The sequence below is a fragment of the Pezoporus wallicus genome, unplaced genomic scaffold (assembly GCF_028554395.1).
Source record: "Pezoporus wallicus isolate ANWC-B61680 ecotype Strahan unplaced genomic scaffold, APGP_CSIRO_Pwel_v1 contig_7011, whole genome shotgun sequence".
NCBI lineage: Eukaryota > Metazoa > Chordata > Aves > Psittaciformes > Psittacidae > Pezoporus > Pezoporus wallicus.
This window is the reverse complement of record NW_026638234.1, coordinates 116,100-139,262: the sequence shown is the minus strand read 5'-3', so window position 1 is coordinate 139,262 and position 23,163 is coordinate 116,100. Positions and strand designations below refer to the sequence as shown.

The 23,163-nt window shown below is 38.7% G+C and overlaps 2 protein-coding genes across 7 annotated transcripts; one reads left to right on the top strand and one right to left on the bottom strand.

Moving 5' to 3' along the window:
• Window positions 1-265: 265 nt before the first annotated feature.
• Window positions 266-8,834, top strand: RIPPLY3 (ripply transcriptional repressor 3). Its single transcript, XM_057410058.1, has 4 exons — window positions 266-339; window positions 2,771-2,840; window positions 6,836-6,903; window positions 8,113-8,834. The coding sequence occupies exons 2-4, from the start codon at window positions 2,820-2,822 to the stop codon at window positions 8,258-8,260; spliced, it is 237 nt and encodes a 78-aa protein (XP_057266041.1). The 5' UTR covers window positions 266-339; window positions 2,771-2,819; the 3' UTR covers window positions 8,261-8,834.
• PIGP (phosphatidylinositol glycan anchor biosynthesis class P) lies at window positions 7,950-22,575 on the bottom strand. 6 transcript variants are annotated; one of them, XR_008972253.1, is made up of 6 exons: window positions 22,231-22,392; window positions 20,678-20,750; window positions 19,489-19,607; window positions 18,008-18,087; window positions 16,666-16,727; window positions 7,950-8,309 (listed from the first exon to the last, which is right to left on the bottom strand). XR_008972253.1 is itself a non-coding variant. In XM_057410054.1 (6 exons), exons 2-6 carry the CDS (start codon window positions 22,310-22,312, stop codon window positions 14,489-14,491), a joined length of 501 nt encoding a protein of 166 aa, XP_057266037.1. In that variant the 5' UTR covers window positions 22,313-22,325; window positions 22,525-22,575; the 3' UTR covers window positions 14,419-14,488. The 6 variants fall into 6 exon arrangements, 5 of the variants coding, with proteins under 5 accessions (XP_057266038.1, XP_057266037.1, XP_057266036.1 ...); XM_057410054.1 differs by lacking the exons at window positions 7,950-8,309; window positions 16,666-16,727 and adding exons at window positions 14,419-14,635; window positions 22,525-22,575 and having other exon boundaries at window positions 22,231-22,325; XM_057410055.1 differs by lacking the exon at window positions 16,666-16,727.
• Window positions 22,576-23,163: the final 588 nt, after the last annotated feature.

The following is a 23,163-nucleotide window of genomic DNA, read 5'->3' as shown; positions in this document are numbered from 1 at the left end:
GCCGCTCCCGCGCCCCCTGTGAGTCCCTGCTCGCCTCAGCGGAGCTGCGGCTCCCGGGCAAGGCCTGGAGAGGGCTCGAGGCTCCCTCGGTGGCTCTCGCCGCCCGGAACTGAGGCTCCGGGACGCGGGGTTTCCCCTGGCTCCGGTGCTGAAGGCTCCTCTCTGGAGCTGCTCACCTCGGGAAATGACCCAAGATGTTAAGAATTAGACCTTAAAAATTGAATCCCAGACTCTGCTCCTGAAGACCACTTCAAAAACATCAGAACCCGTCTCACACTGTTGCTTTCAGCAGTCTTAGGAGTGCCAAGTACCCAACACAGCCGTGTAATTTGAACCAACGTAAGACAATGACTTTCAAATCTGACCTAAGCTGCTCCTCCGTCGTAAGAAAGATATTTACATTTAAGCAAGATCAGTAGAATGCACAAAAACCCCGCGCAAATCTGTATATACAATGTTTTCTAATGCAAAACAATTTCAGGGGAAAATAATGTTTCCAGGAGAATGTATCCAGTGGTTTTCACCTGTGAGTCTGGCCCCTCCTTTCCTTCTTGCTGACTGGACATGTGCTCCTTCCAGCTGGATCTCAAGAGAGAGCCGCAGGGCTTACCTCAGAGGGATTTGACTCCCACCGAGAATTTTCAGTGTCCTCTCAAACTGACTGACTTGATGGTTTCTTCAGCTGTTATCATCTAGAAGGGACCTAATTCATACTAAAAATCAACAAACATTCCATGTTCAGCAAACAAAATTATTTTTTGCTTTCTGGGAAGAAAGTTCACAGCAGAAACTAATTATATGTGGGAGCTGAATCTGTTCCCTTTGATGTCAATGCGTATTAGCACCAGTGGAAAGAGAATTCAGCTTTAGGTTCTTATAATCCTCTCACGTTATCTGCAGTAGTTGGGAAACAAAGGAAACAAAGTGAACTGCAGCAATGAACCATCACAATAAAAACCAGATGATGCCAGCCACCAGGTAATATTTGTTCTTGCACAGTGTAACAGGCTACAAATTATGCATGTTATGAATGAAAACAGTGGGAAGAAAGTTTGGAAGTCTATTTCTATTCAGTATTTGTAGGCTTAAAACATATATTGTATACTTTAAAAGATTCCTCAAATTGATGGCATTCATAACCGTGATTCTTTTATAGACAAAGTAATCTTTCTTGACATAAGCTTTCTTCTCCATTCATCAGATAGCAATAAATTAAAGGAACATCCCTGTAGTCCTGATGAAGTCACTAGGCATGCCTTTAAAACCTCTCACCTTCACTAATTTTGGTATCTTTTTTTAAGTAACGGCGTGGAAAATACTTCAGTACTTTAAAAATTATTGTACATTTTAAATTCTCTTCGAGTCTCTGTTAAACTTTTTTTAGGACAGGGTATGGATGAGTTTTCTCAGAACATGCAAAAAGTGTATTTACATCGTCTATTTCATATAGAGCAAATACAGATTTTGTAAAACAGACAGAAAGGTAAAGGCCTGGATTATTTTCTATGGGATTTGCTAACAAAACAAAAAGCCTACGTTTCCCTAGCAGTGCTGTCCCCAGGACAGCCTGCCAACCTGAGAGCCCCATCTTTGAACTCTTTCAGTGAGTCAAAAGAAATCTCATTAAGGACAGTTTCTCCCCTTTTACCTGAGGCCGTGTTTGTTTTAGGTAAATTAAGTTAAAGGAGGGGCTGAAAGGCCCAGGCAAAAGCCCAGCCACCAGGCTTCAGACCATCAAATGCCATGGAGGGTGCAGCTGCAAGTCTCCTGCTCCAGGCCGCAGTGCAATGTGTCTGTCATCGCTCCCAGGGCACCCAACAGCAGCAGCAGCAGCGCCCACCACCCCGGGCAAGGGAGCACCCAGCGAGGTAAGGCAGGCACAGGGAGACCTTTTTTCTGCAGCTTCCTTTTAAAAACCGACTGTAATTTTAGCGTTGAATAAACAGAAAATAATTTCCAATTTCAGACGGGCAAAATGTTCCTGAAAATGTTTCACTTGCAACAGGTATTTTATTTGTTTTGCTGATATTTAATCCCTTTCAGTCAAATATTTCAGAACTTATAAATGTTTGAAGTAACTGAAAATTAATGTACGAAGTAAACGAAAATTAAGATTGTGACAAAAAATTATTGTTGTTACTGTTAACAAAATATTGTTGTTATTATTATGTTTATTGATCCTTCATATCTTTCCCCAACTGTATGGATCTGTTACACAGCAGCAGAGGTGGAAAGTAATTTTAAAAAGAGCATCCTTAATTGTAAGTACCTGCTGCCAAACAAGAGGCATATGTAGCATCTACCACTGCACATGCTCTCTTAAACTAATTAGATCAGATTGCCCATGTCAGCTGAATGCTGGAGTTGCTTGCTCAATAACTAACCAGCCAGTCAATGCCAACATGGAATCTGTATTTAGACAGTCTGTCAGAGAGGGAGGGATACTTTTTATTTTGTAGCAGTGCTGCATAAATAAAAAGATTTCAGTATCAATTACATCATCATTTGGAGTTCAATGCAGCTGCTTTGAGTTGTAAAATAACACCTTAGTTAAAAATGTGCAAGCAATTGTCTAGTTTGTTTAATCACTGTGGACAGAAGAGAGACTAATATTGCCATAGAAATCAGATTTACCAAATCAAAATGTGTTAAAAAGAAAAAATTACATTATTCCAAAAGATGCCAGCAGAATCTAACAAAAGAAGCTGTACTGTATGGATATTTTCAGAAGAATTAACTGTAGGAGCACTACTCTACCTTAATTTTTCAGCAGCCCTGCCTTATGGAGGCCCTGGACGATCACAGCCAGAGACAGTGAGATGACAGAGAATCAACAAATGGTGAGACTAAATTCTGAAAAAAAAACCACAAACCCTTATAGAAAACAGGTGCAGAAATTGAAACTATTTGAACACAGGAAGTGAAGTGAACCTTTCTTCAGTGTTAGGAAATATGGTTCAAATTAAAGTGTTCTGAACATGATAATGGCTAAGAGTATCTCTAGTTTTGTATCACATATAGAATCATTATCAGTTCTTAAAGAGCTGTAGAAAGCACTGCTTACTCAACTCTTATTTTAACAGCAGTTTTTATTTACTTAATTATAAGAAAAATAACAGTATCTTCAGTTTGAAATTTACAGGCCTATTCTGTAGTGGTATTTTGTGTATAGGGGGAGTTGGAATGATAATTACTTTAAGATGAATTTAAAAAAAAAATGGACTTTCATGTGCACAATTTTATTGACTGGTTTTTCTTGGAGGGATATTGCTATAGCTAAACCAGTTAGGAAATGAACACAAAACTGGATTTTAAAGTAGCTCTTAATTGCCAAGAGTGTTTGAAAGGCACTGTGATTGTTAAATTTATTTAATCATGTAGGAAGATTTGTTAGGCTCAAAGAGCAAAAACAGAGATTGAAGCACATTCAGTCTTGGTCCCAAACTTTAAATACCTGTTGAAATGCCCTGCTTAGTTCTAAGCACCTGAATAAGTTTTTGCAGCATTTGATATGCAGTCACATCTTCAACTTTTTACCAAAGGCTCAGCATAATAAAACAAGTCTTCTTAATGCAAGTCTTTAAAAATTCCTGATTTCTATTATTACATTTTAACACCTGCATCACCTCTTTACCTTGCACTTTTTATCTGCTGATGATGGAGACTGTAACTGTACACATCTGAAGGAGTGACTTACTCTTCCCTGCAGGCGCCTTATGAAAGCCTAAGGAAGAATGCCCTTCCCAGCAGTGTTCCAAGTTTTGCCAGAGACATCTGTAAATTGCTGTGGATAAAAGGAGTCTGACTCTTGAGAGCACATGCTTACAGGGAAGATTTCAAGAAACTAAGGTTTCTGAAATCAGGAAGTTATGATTTATTACTGATGTTATGGTTTTGGAGAAAATTTTATTCAACCAGCTCAAAAGTTTTAATTTACACTTGGGATTCCACCCACTTGAGTGAGAAAAACAAACCACATAGGAAGTTTGCCACATTCCTGCTCACAGCGTGGCATTGTTTCAATCTAAGCTTAACTGTAACAATTGGTTTCAATTTTTTTACTTTTCTCCTTCCTGCCAGAAGCTTCTCAGATCCTTCTCAACTACACTTTACCTCACATCCATACTGCTCCAGTATCCTAGATGTCTCTGTAGCTTGGGACCTAATGAGGACTAAAGGAGGGCTTTAGGAAGCCTTTGTATTTTTTAACTGGGTCACAGAGAAGGAAAGATGCTTAGATACTTTGTGTGGTGCCTAGGTGGGAAGAGTTGCTAATGCAAACCTACAGCCCACAGGTGTGGAAGGCAAGTATCTTCAGCACAGTTACAGAGGTGTCTAGCAGGTGGCCTTCAAAGATAGATTAAACACAATGGCTTTGCTAGTTAGTTGCATGCTGCCTACTGTTATTTTCTGCAGTGCATACATACAAATGCCAATGCTTTACAGATCAGTTGACACTCCAAATACTGGAGTGAAGCAAATAGAAGTTTCAATATCCTCTGTGTAGTAACAAAAAATAATGTTTAAGAATATACATATAAGAATCTAACCTGAGAAACTGATTCAAGAAAAAAGTGATGAAATATGAAACTACTGCTAAAAAATAAACTAATATTACCTCTATTGCCCAGAACATGTGTTACAATATTCCCTATGGTTACCTACACATAATATCCTTTTCCTTGTATAAAAGTAACATTTTTCCTACTACTTAAATTCAGTTACATTATTTATGACCAAATAAAAATGACAGAGTAATTTAAATTTACTATTGTATATCTATAACATAACATAATGAACATTTTCTGCTGTAGAGAAATGGAGTTAGATGTTGCAATTGGCTTTTATTAGAATCGCTTTTCAGAAATGGTCTATTTTAGCATGAGAAGGAAAAGCATATAATGTGTGTTTAATCAATATTATTATTACATATAGAATTATTAGAAAATAATATATACTCCAAACAGAAGAGAGTAAAAAATATAGGTCAATAAAAAAGGCTGGTTTAATTTTAATGTAAATATGAAAGGAGAAAAATGGTATTTAACACAGACATTATGATCACATCTACAGTGTTCAGCCAGATCAGGAGTCCATTTTACTTAGTACTGTGGAAACAAAGCAAATAAGTCTCCTGATTAAACATAAAAAAACCCTTAAGCAAAAAACTAATAGCCTGAAGACAAATCATTTTGGCTACAAGACAAACAGGTGGGTATGAGAGCAATAGGCCAACATAAAAGGTAGAGGTAATTCTGTAAGATCTCTTGCTCAGTCCACAGCCTGGGGCTTTTTGGGGCCCACCAAAATATCCAGGCTGAAGCCTACTTCCACTGAAAGATAGATTAATTACTCTGACATTGGCAAAAGTCGTCTTTGTTTGTAGTACAGTGGATGGTTTCTAGATTCTGTTCAACAGGAGTTCTACTACAGCAAAGCTAAGTATCTGTATTTTATGTAACATCAGGTTGATAGGAGGAAAAAAGTCTTTTTGGTTTAAGATATGGAAGAAAATACATGCCTAGAAGAGGACCCTAGAAAGGGCCCTGTGATTTTGGGAGATGCTTTCAGGTTTAATCCTAACAGGATTTAGTAACATTGACAATTACAAATTATCGAGTTTCATTCTGACCTTAATTTGAATGAATTTATTTTGTGCTAAATTAAAATTTGATACTTAAAATATATGTTTCTACCTTCCCTATTGTATCAAAATGCTTGCTTTTTATTGCTTGTACATAGAAATATGAGATGCCAGCTGGCTCTTAACTGTTTGGACTCTTTAATGTGCTCGTGTGATCTTTGGTTAAGCTTGAACATTCCAAGTCCAAACGATGGGTCAGTGTACTTAAGAGGTATTTGATAGAACTCCCTTGTGGTTTAACTCCAGTTGGCAGCTAAGTACCACGCAGCTGCTTGCTCACTGCAGCTCTCCCACACCATCTCCAGTGGGATGAGGAGGAGAACAAGAAAAAAGCTAAAACCCATGGGTTGAGATAAGAACAGTTTAGTAATTGAAATAAGATATAATAATGATTATAATAACAATAATAATTGTCATGAAAAGGGGGACAATAAAAAAAGAAAGACAGAAATAAAACCCAAGAAAGACAACTGGATGCACAGTACAATTGCTCACCATCCACTGACTGATACCCAGCCTGACCTGAGCAACGACTGGCTCCTCCTGGCATATTCTTCCCCAGTTTATATACCAGGAATGATGTTCTATGGTATGGAATATCCCTTTGGTTAGTTCAGGTCAGCTGTCCTGGCCATGCTCCCTACCAGCTTCTTGCACTCCTCCTTACTGAACACGAGAAAATAAAAAGTCCTTTACTTATAGTAAGCACTACTTAGCAACAACTAAAATATCAGCGTGTTATCAGCATTATTCTCACACTAAAGCCAAAATATATCACTGCACCAGCTATTAGGAAGAAAATTAACTCTATCCCAGCTGAAATTACAAACCCTAACTTCCCATTCCTTTAAACTGACTGAAAATAGATTTTTCCTTTTCCAATCACTGAACTTGCATTTGGTGGTGTTATTAGCTTATCAGTCACTACAGTATTCCATGAGAACTTCAGCAAAATGTACAGCTTCATGGCTCATAAGATGTACAAGTTCAAATCCCTTGATAAATGTGCAACTATTAGCAGACTGGACGCATTTATTCTCTGAAGTACATTTAGCCAGAGTAAAACAACAAGCAGCACAGATGAAAAAAATTAAAGCAACATTGCTGTAGAATTTTATGGTTAGCTGTAGAAATAAAAAGTGAAATCTTCATTTTTAGCCTGTTCTAATTAATAAAAATGTCTCTTTACAGTCAGAACTGGATGGTCAACTAGTAAATTTTAGATCAAAAGGAGCCCTGGGATTTCAACATCCAGTCAGGTGAGTTAAATCCTATCACCAGATACAGGAAAAGTGACACCTTCCAAGAAAAGATATATTTCTTCTCAGGAGAAGTATTAGGTTGTCCCCAGAGTATCTCTTTTTAATAATGGAGTTTATCTACTCACCAGACTCCATGGATTTTTTTTTTTATCCCTCCATGAGGACTGATACCCAGGCTGAAGAGAACCTGAAACAACATGGTAAAAATAATAATAAGAAAAAAGTAATCTGGAAAGAAATAATGCTCTTCTGCCTCATCTAATATGATAAGAAGCCCACAAAGCCTAAATATTAATTAATGTGAACAGCTGCTAATGGAATGTGACTTGTTATAGATCTGTGTCTTAAGGTTGCTTAAATTTGCTCTTGAATAAAAGCTGAATTGCAGGTGAAACTTTTCCTGTGCTTGGGGGATTTATAAAGGTTTCCACTATCATCTGGATTCTTTAAGGCTTAATTATGTAGAAACTCCTGATTTGGACTTTAATTTAGAGGAGGAAAATTAAGAGAGTATCCCTCTTCTCTACATGAACTTGTAAACAAGTTGTAGAACCCTAAAATCTGTGTGACCTTTATCACTGTCAAATTTAACTGAAATAGGGACAAAGTGAATACCTATGCACAAAAAATGCATATGTGTACAGACCACATAAGTTTTTGCTTTAGTGAGAAAGCTGGAGAAAACCTGAAATGTAAATTAAGACATTTATGATTTCAGTACAAAACAGTATGAATTTTGAAAGAAATCTCTCTCAGCGTATGCTGCCTCCTCCCTCCATCTGGAGACACAAGATTCACTCAGATCAGCTGCTGTGCAACAGGCAGCTCACCCCAATCTTAACCTGGTATCTTATTCCAGAATCCCAAAACACTCCTCAAACTTTACCCATTGCATGGGACACTTCCATTGTGAACTGCGCTAGAACCAAACCAAACAATCTCAAGCATGCATCACTGCCCTGGCAACACTGTACCAGGGTGGGACCTTAGATAAATTCAATACGCAATATGCCCAAAGCAACTAAGATAACTTAAAATCAACATTACCTTTTAGTAAGCAACTTTATTTTAAGAGACAAGGAACCCTACGATTTTTCTCTCTCCAAAGAAAGATAAAAATAGACTTTAACACTCAGGCTAGTTTAGCTTAGCTGCGAAAGCATCACAGAGTTTTACTTTTTTTCTTAAAATGTGTTTTCTTACTAGACTTTATTTGCCCAAGTCCAAATCCCAAAAGTTTCTTAATAACATCGGAGAGAAGATTCTGGCAAGTTTTCCAGTACAAGCCACAATTCACTTCTACAATGATGACGCTGACTCTGAGGAAGATGAAGAAGAAATCAGTTCAGCCTAAGAATGAGCAGTGGGTCAGCCTTGACAAACACAAAATAAAAATGAAAAAACTTGAAAGATAAAAAAAGAACTGTCAGAAACATACGGATAAACATCTGACCAAACAAAGAAATACATCAAAGCTCAAACTATTTATAACTATCCTACCAGAAAGAATGAGTGAATGCAACTGGAAACTAAGAGGAAATCGTTTTGTGTTTTCAGAGACTTTTAAATAAAACCCTGAAGCTGAACAGAAGATTATAAGGTTTGAATCAAGTTGGTTTAAGTAACATGGATTAAGAACATTAAGAACACTGAACTTAATTACTATTTTTTACTTTGCAGTCCTGATAAAATGAAAATAGAATTGATTATGGGGCAAAATAATATAATGTACAGAGCCAAAATAACCCAAAAGCTTTGAAACATAATGTTTGAATCTAAGGAAGAAACTATTTAAAATGCAAGGACTATTGCTTATTAGCTCTGGGGGAATGTTTATTCTGACATCAGGTTCTTCCCTGTCATTGGAGAAGTGCCTTAGTGTCAGTCAGAAAAAAGTCATTATTAAAAACTATGAACGATATGTTAAACCACTATGTGCTACCTTTTTGTCTTCACCAAAATACATAAATCTTATCTCTATAGCTTAGTGCGCTTGAATCTATGATTTTAATATAACTGACCTACTGCTTATTCTCATCTGGTGAGGCTTAAATATGTATCCTACTACCTTGATATTTCTTTTAAATTAATGTTCAGGAAGACTTAAGTTACTGATCTTCATAATTATCTACAGTAAATGTAGACACATTTATTCCAACACTGTTATTTCACTAGCAAAACCTGCTTTTTCAGCACAGTTTGTTTCATTCAGAGAATTGGTATAACCTGGTCCACTTAACCTTTTGTTTGCATAAATTGTGTATGCTCAGAGATTTTGCCAGTACTTGTCTTGCTGTGCCAGCATTTTTTATTTAGCTCAAGGATTAGACACTTAGCCCTGCTATGTTTCAATAATTATTATGCTTCGGGTACCTTATCTCTAACAAAACTCTCCCCGTAGTTTCTCCAGAGACAAGGCAAAGGCAGAATCCAAGATTCTCGATCTTTTCTACACTACTGTTGGTAGGTCAGATGGCTGTCAGAGCCACTTACCCTGTGTGTCAGGTCTTCCTCTTAGCACAATGAACTATTATTAAACAACGTGATAGTGTTTTAAATTCTTAGGATAGCAAATTCAGATTCCAACTGAATTAATATATTAGAGGATTTTTTTACAATTTTAATTTACATACTAAAAAGTAGATATTAATTAAATTTACACAAGAAGACAGCATCCTGTAACATACGAAATTACACAAACCAGTTGAAGTTATAAACCCTGGTGTGACACACAAAAATTCAACTTTCACATTTCACCCACTCACCATCTCCACATCTTCACGTCCCAACACATGGAACTAAAATACAGACATTTTAAAGGTCTTTCACTTCTCTCATATGGTATACTAAAATTACTTATGCCCCAGCTTCATCATTATTCAGTCTGTAGCACAAACAAACAGAAAAGCATCAAAGATCACTTAACAGGCTGGTGATGACATATTCTATACAGCAGTCAAATTATTGTACATAAAGTCCCAACTTCTTCCTTGCAAGAACCTCTCATCTCCATCAGTGTTCAGATGAGTTCACTCCCAACATTTGGTGTTTCATGCTCACCTTAGAGTTCTGAACAGGGCTTTTTCTCGCCTCTTAAGATAATTGTGCAGCTGCTCTGCCATATTAATCTGTGCTATGCCCCAAACCAACCTGGTTACTGCTGAATTTCTCAGGCCTTCATTGAGGATTACTGGAACCTGGATGGGTATGTTGAAGGAACCAACTCCATCCCCTGTGGAAATGGCAATTACCACATGATCCCCACATAGCACAGTGCTTCCCAACACACAACAGTGAAGAGCCATTTGCCTTACACAGACATTGTCACCATTTAGGGATGCATTATGTAAAAGGCACACTCTGTAGGGTCTTCCTTGCTAATCCTTACCTTTCTGTTGAGACCATGCTGCCTCTTACTTTCTCCTTTATAGCTCCAGTGCCTGCCCTGCAAATGCCAAGCAGTGGGCTGTGGTCCCATTTTTAGAAAACACCAGTTTTCTAACCATTTCTGACCACTGCATGCTTGCGGACATAGATGCATGGCAAGAGCGGGTGTTACTACTGTTGCAGGATAGCAATGATGAACTAACAGCTGCAGGAACACATGAGATAAATGGAGGCCAGCTTCAGCTGCAACTGAGACTTATCTTCCTGCATTTAGGAGAGATTTTTTGAGCTGGAGGGATAAGTACCACCAAGGTGGAACTATGTGATGATGTTGAGGACTGGTTATTAACTCCAGACAGCTGGTGGTCAACCAGTCTGAACTGGCAAATGTCTAACTGAGATGCACAAAAAAGCCTCCTGGACTTGCTGGCAGCAGCATGGCAGAACACTGCCAGGTCCTAAGTCAGTTTTTGGTTGATGAAGTCTTCTGAATATTTTGAGAAATAGACAGCACTGCCTTCAGTGTAATAACTATTTTCCAAGACTGTTGGTCAGTCAGAGCAGCTTCCAGTAGGGTAACTAGTAAAACAGACAATGCAAGAACACAAGATACAGTGTAGACAGTGGCCATACATACTAACAGAACCACATCAATACTGGATGGGGCACCTTATTCCAAGTTTTGTGGTAACACGAATCTTGGAATCTGAACATTTTTAACTTGTTCAGAATTTCCAGATACAGCAAATCCCAGACAAGAGGCCACTGAGAAAGTGCAGATCAGCTACCCAGAATGAGAGTGATAGGTCTACTGTATCTTGGAAAATTATATTCATATCTGACATGAATGGAATAAAGGGGGGGGGGGGGGGGGAAGGATGATCAAGTACATAGATTACACAAACAATGAAACCGATCAGAACTTTCAGAACTTTTCAGCCTGAAGATGTGACTAAGTATATCAAGGCCAGGTTGGTGCCACAGGGCTTTGAGCAACCTGGTCTAGTGGAAAGTGTCCCTGCACATGGCAAGGGGTTGGACCCTTCCAGCCCATGGAAACCACAAACCATTCCATGATTGTGATTCTATGATAAAGATTGTCTATACTACCTTGAGTGGCTTGGAGAGAATGACTGAATATGAAATTTAAGTAGCAAGAAGCAAGTTCAAAATAAAAGGAAGTAATACTTAACCCAACTTGTGATTATGCTGTGATGTTGTTGAAAGTAAGAGTTTACCTACTTATAAAAAGTAAATTAAAGATTTTCATGAAAAAATATAAACATATAACATCTGGTTCAGAAGCTTCATATTGTTGCAGGCTGGGGAAGCATTCTGGGGAAACATTACTAGCTTCTTTCTCTAATCTTTGCTCTTACTATTATAGCAGGCATCATTAGCCAGTGTTGGAGGCAGGATATTAGCCATATTTATCTTTGGTCTCCCATGAAACAGCCATTTTAATATTCGCAAACAGGCTACATCCCCAATGCATCAGATGTAGATTTCATGACATAAGTAAGTGCTGTTAAAAATCCACACCTCTGGAACAGAAAAAAAATATCTTAATAAAAGTGTGTTCTTTAAAGCAGTAGAACAGACGCTGTTATTAGACAAATGCTGTTGGATAGTGAATGTCAATATTGCCAAAGGCTGTTAGAAATATTCAAACAAATCATCTTGCACATCTGCTAAAGTCTGACAACATTGCATTGGTCTGAACTGATTCCATTTCTCAGTCTCAGCTACACATTCCGTTTGATTTCTCCTGTATTGTCAAATTCCATTTCAAATTAAGGTAACATTACCATACTATTTACCTGACTAGCAATATTTAACTGCAATCATTAGACAAAGCCAAACCTGTATTATCCTTTTCCTGTCAAGCCAGCCATTTTGATTTTTTTTTTCTTTTTGTCAAATAACTGTCTTTTCATGTTACAACATTAAAGTACCCTTATTTGCACACTAAATAAAATATGCATTGTGATCCCTTACAGGTTGTTAATAATTAAGAGAAGACTAAAAGTGAACTAATAGAAATATAGCATCTCTATTATTTGGCTGGAGTTAACTTTCAGCTGTCAGCTCTGGTTTGTTTCTTCACCTGCAGTTTGACCTTGCTAAGATTTCAGTAACCTCAAAATGATCCATCATTTACAGGAAAAAGATAACAAAGCATCCCCATATAGTAAGTCCATCATGAGCTTACTACTTCAAAGACAAGACTAGAAACACAGCATTTTACAAATTGATTTGTTGGCTCAAGATCTCTGTTCCACATAACTTCCCTTAGTAGTTCACTTCCAGCAAATGCTACCTTTTGATTATCTTTGTCTAAAATTACAAGAGCAAAAGACAAGTTCATATTCCACTTGTACATGAATGCTGGGGAGTTATTCAGACAATGCCTACACTTTTATATTTCTATTGCATGTATTCATGTGAAAAATCAAAATTAAAGTATGCTCATAAAACAGTCTTGAATTCTACTTCTAAGATCTTCCAAGACAAGATCTTGGAGGATACATAGATCCAAGGGAATAATATCCTTGCATGACATTAAAGTTCTTTGAGTGTTCTTTATAAAATAATGCCAAATTATTACTAGTAATGCAGTAATAATTTGTATTAAGGAAAAAACCAACTATCACAATCACATTTTTTTCCTAAGCTACATTTATACTGAGAGAATGACAACAGCAGTAGGACTGAGTTGCCACAACTGAGAAAAAGCAATTTTCCAAATAGCAGCTTTATAAGCTCAGGAAGCAAAATTCACCCCCTTCTCTGAAACATATACTACTTAAAATTACATTCAATATAATCGTGATTTTCAGACTGGTTTAAACTATCAGCTGATTTAAGCAAAAGGTTGAGATTTAAGTTGATACAGAAACTGCACAGCATGCCAACAAAATTTACTTTGCCAATTTCTGTGTAAGGGAACTGGCAGAACAAGACTAAATGCTTCCAAAACTTTCTCCTCAGAATACAGTTCCATTCATGAATAGAGGGAGGCATATAAAAAAAACATTCATCTCAGTTGTTTTAGAGCTGACTGGAGATCTAATAGTACAGCAGCAAGCAGGACTTTGAGTTAAACATTTTAGCCACTCAGACTCAAGTGCCGATGGAAAAGATGCATTATGGAACAAAATTTATTTACACAAAATCATTTATTAACTGTTCTGTTTGTAAGTCAGAAATGCTTTATCATTTACACCCCAAAATGAAACTGCCTGGTAAAGAAAGCAAGTACTCAAAAAGCTGTTTTTTCAAAAGAGCTTTAGTGGTAAGTTTCCGTTGGTGGGAGCTTCGGCATGAATGTGAATTAGGTATTAGAGAAACACTGTATTAAGGCAAAGAACTCGTAACTTCTTATTACTCTAATCAAAGTTATCAAACTGAATTGCTAGAGATTCAGCTAAGATATCAATGTTACACTCTCATGGCACAGAATGCTGGAGCAGGGGAGAAGAGGAAGAAGAGTCAAACACTATTTAGACTACCTCACATTACCTCCATTCTCATATTGAACGAGAGTTGGGAAGTTCACTGTTTCTAAAGTTATCGCTTCTCCTCCTTAAGGTATATTTTTAGCCTAACTTTTCCTGATTTAACTCACAGCATCTCAAGTTCCACTAAAAAGAACGTAAAAACCTGTTACTATTACTTTACCATCATTTCTTGTATACACTTTACTTGCTGTTGGAGGTAGAGTTGCATTTTTAATGTTTATAGACCACCTTGCATGGAGGTGTACCAATGAACCACCAGAGTACCAGAGAAATCTGCACTGTGGAACTAAAACATACATTTCCCGCACTCCTGCTCTTAGAAAAGCTCCAGACACACTACCTGCTTCATAGGCAGTATAAGCCCACCCGACCCAGGACAATTTTTAACTTTACAGAAATGCTGCTTGCAGCAACAATATAACCATCTAATATTACAGCTTTCTGATTCATATGAGACGGTCTTTGATGGCACTTACTGGTATATGAGCTTTGCCATAAAATATCTAGAGTAATTTGTTACTTACGTTTTTGCTTATATCCCCAATCACAAACAATGATTATTTTAAAGATCATCAAATCAAGATGACAGCATTTCATAGTAAGCTAAAATATTTTTAAGACAGCCTGTACACTTCAGAATGCATTAGGTAACAGCAAAAGTGTACCTGCGTATCTCAAGGAGAAAGACAACTCCATTTCACTACTGCTGAAACAAGTTCTTTCTCTTCCTGCAAGGGCATCACTTTTATGTCTAGAAACTGAAATAACATTTGAGATGCTGTGTTGCTTTTTCTTTCCTTTTCTTCTTCCAGCCATCCAATCTGTAGGAACAGTAAACACAAACATCGTGCTAACCTCTTACTCATGTGTGCCTGCATATTTTACTTCATGGGCTTTATACATTTGAACTTCACAAAAGATCATTTACCTCTTTTGCTGTAGCTCACTGTTAACGTCAAAGTGGCAGATTCTTCTACCAATGCTTAGAATGAAATTATGCGGCTACACAAAGAATTTAGCTCTTCTACTACTTCACATGCATACACCATACATTTGCACTGAAGCATCCATGCTTATGGCATTCAATACAGTACAATGAAAAAGACCAAAATCAGTTTCAAGATAGCTTCCCTTTTTAAATCAGTTGCATGACTCTCTTTCAGTACTTCTCAACTTCAACATCATAAACACAGTCTGTGTTGCTACTACTCTTCTCCTTACAGCTAAGGTGGAAAACAGACATACTCTACCATGTATACACAAATTCAGCAACCAAAGCTCTATTATTACCTTTGGCATATCACCTTTTCATTCTAAACAGAACAGCTTTTTTTTTTTGTGACATGTCTACATAGACATTCATTCAAACACCATTTGGGGGAACCTGCTTTACAAGATCACATTTATAGCAAAATGTGTAAAATACCACCAGTCTCCAATATATAAAAACTGCAGAAGAATCCTAGAAGGTGCATTAAAACGCAAGGCTGCGGTTTCATCATTTATTTCAGCAAGGACAATGCAGTTGGTGTAACTCTGTTACTAGAGGTTGTGCTATAACAGCATACCATGAGGAAGTCAAAAGGGTGAAAATGGGGGCAAATTTAGGGTTTTGCCTTTATTTATTTAGTTTTTCTTCAGTCTCTGAGAAGAATGGATACCCGATATCCCATCTGTAAACAGGTATGTTTTGTAAAGAAAGGCACTAGTAGCAACACAGTTCAATCATTTCAGGTTTGGTTTTTTTTTTTCTGAATAATATTTAAGGCAAAGTCTATATAAAACCCACTAAATAACTACAGCTGTAAGTGTGCTGTACATTTACAAAAGGGTGACTCTCTCTTCTTTTTGCCAGCAGAGTTGCATATCTTTTCCTTAATCACAGTCACAGGCAAGACAGTGAAATGACGGATCCCAAATACCTGAATTCCCTACAATGCATTTGTTAGCCCAATGACAACAACAGATTTTTTTAGACAACTGGCTTTATTTTGATCACAGAGGCAATTTCTGAAGTGTCAAACATTACTCTTAAGTTGAAGAAAAGGTCACTACAGTGCCTTTGAAGCACCACTACACAGTAGTGATAGAAAAGCAAAGATTGAGTTTCAGGCCTGCAAGTTTTACTTAAACAAATGGCCCCACTTTGCCTACTCACTTAAGTACCTCTGTTAGTTTTCCCATAATTGTGAAGTCTGCAGTTAAATGAAATGGCAGATTCATCACTGATACAATCTTTGTCGAAGGCTTACAGTCCTTTAATTTGTGTGCTTTCAGGGCTTGAGGGCATTTTCCAGTAGCTTTTCTTTATCCTGAAGGGATTTGGGTATCCTTAACAGGGGACTAAATTAATCCCTACATCAAATGATACCAAAAACGTGGCCTTCACTTGCTGTCAATTTAGAATTAAAACCGAAATTGCCTTCTCAGAAAGCAAAAGGAATGCAGAACACAAGTAGAAATTACACAAAAAAAAAAAATTACAGCCAATAGTTCAGTGTCTACAACATTACAGAATTCACAAGAGTAAATACACCTTCATGTCTGTTGATCACAAAATCTTGAATCCACCCCATATATGTTTGAGCACATAAATTAAAATTAACAGAAGGGCAAAAGCATGGCAGGAGGGGGAAACAATAGCAACTGGGGGCAAACTGAAAAACAAAAGTTCACAACCATGCCTATAACTATCAAACAAACATTGTACCAATCTGCAGTCATCAGGCTTATGTACAAACACTCACTCTTGTGAAATGTCCCCAAACAACAATATACCTAAAATTTACCATTTCAGAGTGAAATGTTGAAATGTATTTTTGCCTTTCTTAAGAAGGTATTTTTCTCCTACCCGCAACACCTAGCAGGTTTGGGTTTTTTCTTCAAACACAGGTGGAAAAAAATAGCAAACTACTAAAGAGGATGAAAAAACAACAGATTTTCTATTTATATTAGATTGACTGTTACCAGGTCTTAAGACTTCCCACAGCAACTGATGGTTGTTTTGACCATTTTCTAAAGGAACTGGCTAAGATTCTTCACAGAAATTTTCAAAACTTTATTACCTTTTAATGAAATAGTGATGTTTTTAACTAAATTCTCTGCTGGTCAGAAGTTGGCTTACAGACCTAACAAACAATAATGAAGCTCTATCCCCTGGCTTTCATAACCAAGCTGAATAACCTTGACTGCTGAAGATAACCAGGTGTGTGACTCTTGGACGAAAGGCAATAAAAACTTTCTCTGCACAGTAATGCACACCTGAAAGAAAATCCACTGTTTCAGAAACATCTGAACCACTGCCATAACAAGTTACTGCACCTTCTGCTATAACCTACGCTATAATAACATGGACCTGCCTGTTCCTGTGTTTCCAGAATCTAGTTTTCAGTATTCTTAAGAGTGGTTTAAAAAAAGTCATTTCGAGATTTGTTTCAGAAAAATCTTCACAATCCACCTTCCTTATTTCTGGGAATCTTTGCATTTCAAGAAACCCACTGGTCTGGGCCAAGAGGGAGGAAATCAACATATTTTGCTGAGTAAATAATTGTGTAAAGAAAAGTGGACCACTATACACCTTTGCCCAGAACAAATATCATAGAATCACAGGAAAACCACTAACTTTAACAAGCAAAAGTTGGCTATATTTTATTAATATTTACAGATAAGAACTGTATATTTACAATGTAAAAACTTCAAATTAACATAACTTCCATTTGACCAGTGGAACACATTTTCCCTCGCTGAATTCAAAGAGAAACAGAATTACGCTATGTTTGAAAGCTATTTCTTTCATTCGTGGAGGAAAATTACAAGCAGAAATATGCACACAATAGAACATTTTAAACTCACAAGAATGGTTAGAGAAATTAATGTGGCATAATTCTCATACCACGGCATGTTATTAAGGTGCATGTATAATAAAATCAAGCCATCTCAGGGAAATATGTAACCATAAATTTAGTTAGATTCAGGGGAAAAAAAAAAAACAACACAAAACCCAAACAAAAAACAAAAAAACCACAAAACCCCCAACTTTCTTCTGCAAGTAGAAAGACACTGGGTTACTTTTAGCTTGGAGAGGTTTTGATTTTCCTTATGTAACACTTGTACTACTCCTTTATTCAAACAGATCTTAATGACTACCTACTACTGCGGATCCCTTTTTCAGAAAGGAAAAACATTCTGTTTACTTCACTGATGGAAATATCCCTCAGTGCTGGAATTGCTTCTTCTTGGAATTTCTTCTGCTGCTGCTTTTTTGCATAGTTATCTACAGGAAAGAATAAGAACATTTCATTTATTATAGATTTTTTTTTTTCCTTTCAAGCAACATTATGTAATGAAACACTGCATAAATTCATCTGCTATAAGTAATGCTGAAAAGCCCATCTTGCTGAGGTATAATAAGATGGCCATCAGAAACACTTTACATCAAGATGTCTTAGTAGAGCCCCTGAAGAAATCAACCCCACCCTCCTGCTGAAATCACTCTCTGGGACTTGGTTTAAGATGCTGTATGACATCAAATCTTAACTATCCAAGGATAAAAAGAACAAACAAAAAAGCCCAGACTGAATAGCTCAGCCTGTAGTTTGAACACTGTACTAGAATTTTTGCTGAGAGATGCAGTCCACCCTCCCTTTATCTTGGCTGCTTGTTCCCATCATGACACAGCATCCATTCCTTTTTTACAGATGCGTTTTGAACACAATTACAGAACTTCTCCCTCTGAAAAAGGAAACTTTCAAATACAGTTGTTTTTCAAACATAGTAGGTACCCTGTCCCACCTGCCATACAGCCACACAAACTCTTGGCTTGACATCAAAAGGGAAGGTGACATGGGAGTGTCAATGAGAGCCCAGGAACACAAAGGTGACTAAATGGCAGTTCTTGACAGCAGCATTGGAGTAATGCATTTGAACTACAGCCTCAACGGATTGCTTTTCCTTAGTAGTGCACTGTAATGTACTACTACTATGTACATAGTTTGGTGAAAGAATGCAACTTCAGCAGTTGCTTTAGCAATAGGTAAATTTTGTGCCAAATTTTGTTGTCTGTGTTTTTTCTGACACCTGCAAATAGGAAGTGGAAGTGCATGTGGAAGAAGGTGCAGCTGCCTGGAGAATGTTGTGAATGCCTAGAACATGTCTCCTTGGCAGGAGTAAAGGCTACACAAAAGCTGAGAGAAAAACTGAAGAACAGCTTTTTTACACAGGCAATCACTGACATATTTAATCATGCCTCAATACCACAACATCCTCCTCTGCACCACATTGACTCTTCCTTGCCTTCCCACTTCTGCCACTGCCACGCAGGTAGTCACACCCTTCTTCCCATGACACTCTTCACTAGTTCATAATGCAAGGTGCTAACCTTTCAGATCTTTACATGCCTAACCCCTGTTCCTCCAAAGTGGTCTGTTTTACCAACAAAGTACTCTTTGCTAGTTGGAAACCACTACAATATGATGGCATAGAGGGAAGAGTCCGGCTCATGGCTATCTTTTCATTCTAGTCCTTCAGTACTTCCAAGAACTCCTTTTCTAAATCAAAGTATTTAAAGGCTTAAAATTTGGTTTATATTATATAGAGCTACATATATACATTTACAAAAATTACCAGTTGAGTATCAAAATTAAAAAAGCCAAAACAGAAAAACCACTAAAATTACCTGTAATAGTATGTGTGGAGTTAAGTGGAGCTGTACTCATCATGTTAATACCAAAAAGTAATATATAACCAATTCCTACAGCAACCAGTAGATACACCGGCAAAGCAACTGCCCAGTACCTGAGGAAGAAGGTTTTAAAATTCACATATCATAATAACAAACACCTAATGATACAACAGTTTTAATATAGCAGTTGTTACTGTATCTCGCACAAACTCAGCCAAGAGGAGAAGAAAACACCACCTCTGAATAGAGGCTGTGGCCTCTCCCATTATTACTGACTGCAGAGTCACCAAAGCTAGTCTGGTATAGATCCTCAAATAGATTTCTTACCTATGTGTTGGGGGTTTTTTAAATTATGTTTTGAAGATACACTTTGTGGTTAAAAAGAATACTATCATTGTACCACAGACAGGCCTAAGGAAAAGGGATGAGAGGAATCATCCCAGGAATAACATTCCTCCAGAAAGTCTCTTAGGGAGGATGTTGAAAAACTGGAAAGATATGTCTTATACATATGGAAAAGACAGGAAAAGATGATACAGTACTGTTGTTTTATATGGAGAAAGAAAAGTATTCAGCCACTGGCCGCTTTTTGGCCAAAGTATGGGGCTCAGGAAATACTTAAATCTTTAAATAAACATCAAGGGGTAACATTCAAAGTTAAACAGGGGAAGTTTAGGTTAGATAAAAGAATGAAGTTTTTTACTGTGAAGGTGGTGGGGCATTGGACCAGGTTATCCAAAGAAGTGGTAAATGCTCCATTCCTGGCAGTGCTCAAGGCCAGGTTGGATGGAGTCTTGGGTGACACAGTTTAGTGTGTGTAGTTCCTGCCCATGACAGTGGGGATGGAATTAGATGATCTTAAGGTCCTTTCCAAACCTAACTACTACTATTATGATTCGATGAAGTTTACTGTATTTCCACTGGCAAAGTTCCTGAGAACAAATTTATCACAAAACATCCAAATACTATCGCTTTTCTCACCATAGACACTTATCTACATAAAAAAATGCTTCAGAAAGATTAGAGTCCTTTATCATCAAAACCTGGATTAAATACAGGGCCACTATATAAAAAAAACCACAACCAAACAACAAAAAACCCCAACTTTTGTTATTTGAGGATATTTAAGGGTGTCCGACACTTACACATATTCAGGCGAAAAAGTTCAACTGGCTGAACTTACTTTTGAGGCCAGTATGTTAGTCCCAGTGAGAACAGCCAAGTCTCGGGAACATAAGCCCAGATGAGGTACAACACTGCATGAAAGAATTAAAGAGATCACAACAGTACAATTGATAGCGGTTTACACTTCCTTCCCTAGTTTTAGAGCAATATTTTGCTTTTACACTATTTAAACCAAAGTAGCTCAACCAAAACATTGTAGAATATGTGTCTCAGGCACAACACCTGCCCAACACAGGGACAATGTTTTGTAGGTGGTTATATGGTGTCATTTTTATATTTGCTTTAACATTTACTTTCTGATGTCCTGTACAGACAGACAATTTCTTGCAAGTTGAATGGCAAAACAGAGAAAGCCCTCAGTAAAAGGATGTCAAACGCCTCTCAATGTGGAAAACAGCAGAAAATAATCACACGGTGAATTATGTGGTTGAGAAAAGTTGGTAGAATTACAGTGCTTGGATAGAACTGGTCAGATGCTGTTACTGGAAATACTGCTGGCAAGATAATCATTTTCATGTTAACAAAAACAATAACAAGAAATTTTGTTTCCTAACAAATACAGACAAAAGTTTAACAAAACTTGAGGGGAACAGATTAGTAGCCAAACAGTGACACAAGCTGTAGAACTGCAGTGGCTTCCTGTAACAGTAACAGAAATCAAATACTTTCATTTCTTCTTACTTTTTAAGGGTGAGAAAGACTTACGGTAGGATCCTGGTTTATTGTTTGAGTACAGTATAGTTGCAGCACCTTGTGCTGAAAAGGTGCCCTCACTCTCTCAAGCCTTGGTCCTATGGAAGCATGCAGGGTATTTGCCCCACTGTTTAAAGGATGGCTACAAAGAGGATGGAGACTCCCTTTTTACAAGGAGTCACATGGAAAAGATGAGGGGTAATGCGCACACGTTATTCCTGGGAAGATTCCAACTGGACACAGGAAAATTTTTCACAATGAGAACAACCAGCCACTGGAAGAATCTCCCCAGGGAAGTTGTGGGTTCTCCAACACTGAATACTTTTAAGATCCAGCTGGCCAGGGTGCTGGGACATCTAGTCTAGGTCATGCTTTGCCAAGAATGGTTGTGGTACTCTATGATATGACAAAGCATCTGTCACATCAATAAAGAAATACTGGTGTAACCCTAATCATTCTCCATTGCTGTTGGCCATAATGACTTTTTTAATTTCAGTATTTGGGTGGGGAAGGTTACACCACGAGCATCAACAGTAGTTACTGAGTAACAACCATGTATGCAATTCAAGTAAAATAAGCTAACAAAAGAATGCAGAGAATTTTGTAATTTGTCTCTGTAATACTACTAAAGGTCCCGTAATAAGGTTCAAAACAGACAAAACACGAAGAAATTACAAAAAGCAATGACAAATCTCTGTAACAGCAGACAGGTTTGTTCATCATAGTTCACCACACACCCTTGCAACAGACGGTGTCATACAAGTTTGATCCTTTCCAGGCGGTCTTATCGGGAACTACATTTGCCTCGTAAACAAAGCAACGCTTTCTGGTGAAGTACTCAGCACACGGTATACTTACTGAAGCCAAACCACGATCCTAAAAAAAGAGCAAATCCATATATTGCCCTTTCCGGCAGTGGGGCTGGAGAGTTTTCAACCATGTCCGTCTCTTCCCTCAAACTACGGGGGGAATGGGGGCGGGAATGGAGAGTGCGGAGAGGAGGGGAGGACGGCACACAGAGGACACGGTCAGACGCTGTCACAGGTTTCCCGGTCGTGGGGGCACGACCCCCTTCTTTTCAGCCCCGCCCGCGGTTTCGCTCGCCCCACACACAGGAACCGCTGTGCTACCGGCCTACAACCTCCTCCCCACCCGGCCCGCACCCCCGTCCCGTCCCCCTGCCTCCTCCCTTTCGGGGTCACGGCCTAGCCAGGGAGGGAAGAGCAGGAAGCAAGCGCGCCTCCGCCCGCACATGCGCACCCACAACCCACAGCGTTGGGCCCTCTCGCGGCAACCGGCGCGGAGCCTGTGAGTTCCCTGACGTCAGGCGGCAGCCAGCCACTCGGCAGAGCGCCGCTGGGTGCGGGTGGGAGCTGCCGCGGGCCTGCGGAGTCCAGGGGTAGCGGCTGAGGCGGCGGCGGCTGGTGAGTGGGGCGGCAGCGGCGGCGGCGGGTGCTTCCCACCGCCCCGTGTCTCGCTGGGCTCCTGAGCCCCCTTCGTCCATGTGGGGCTGTGTCCGGGAGGGTGATGCCCATCTCTGCGGAGCTGCCGGCGGAGTGACTCCGGGCCCAGTTCGGTCAGCCTGAGGCGGGCACTGGTGCTGTCGGCGCTGAGAGCAGCGGCGGAGCTCCTCCAGCTCGCTGAAGCTCTTTATTGCTAGGAGGAGCGAGCATGGGCAGGGCTGTCCCGGCGGGAAACGCTGGGCTGCGACACGTCAGTGGCGAGCCTCGGGGTGTCACGGCGGCGGGGAGCCCGGCCGGCTCTAGCCTCGCCTTTGGCGGGACTGCGGAA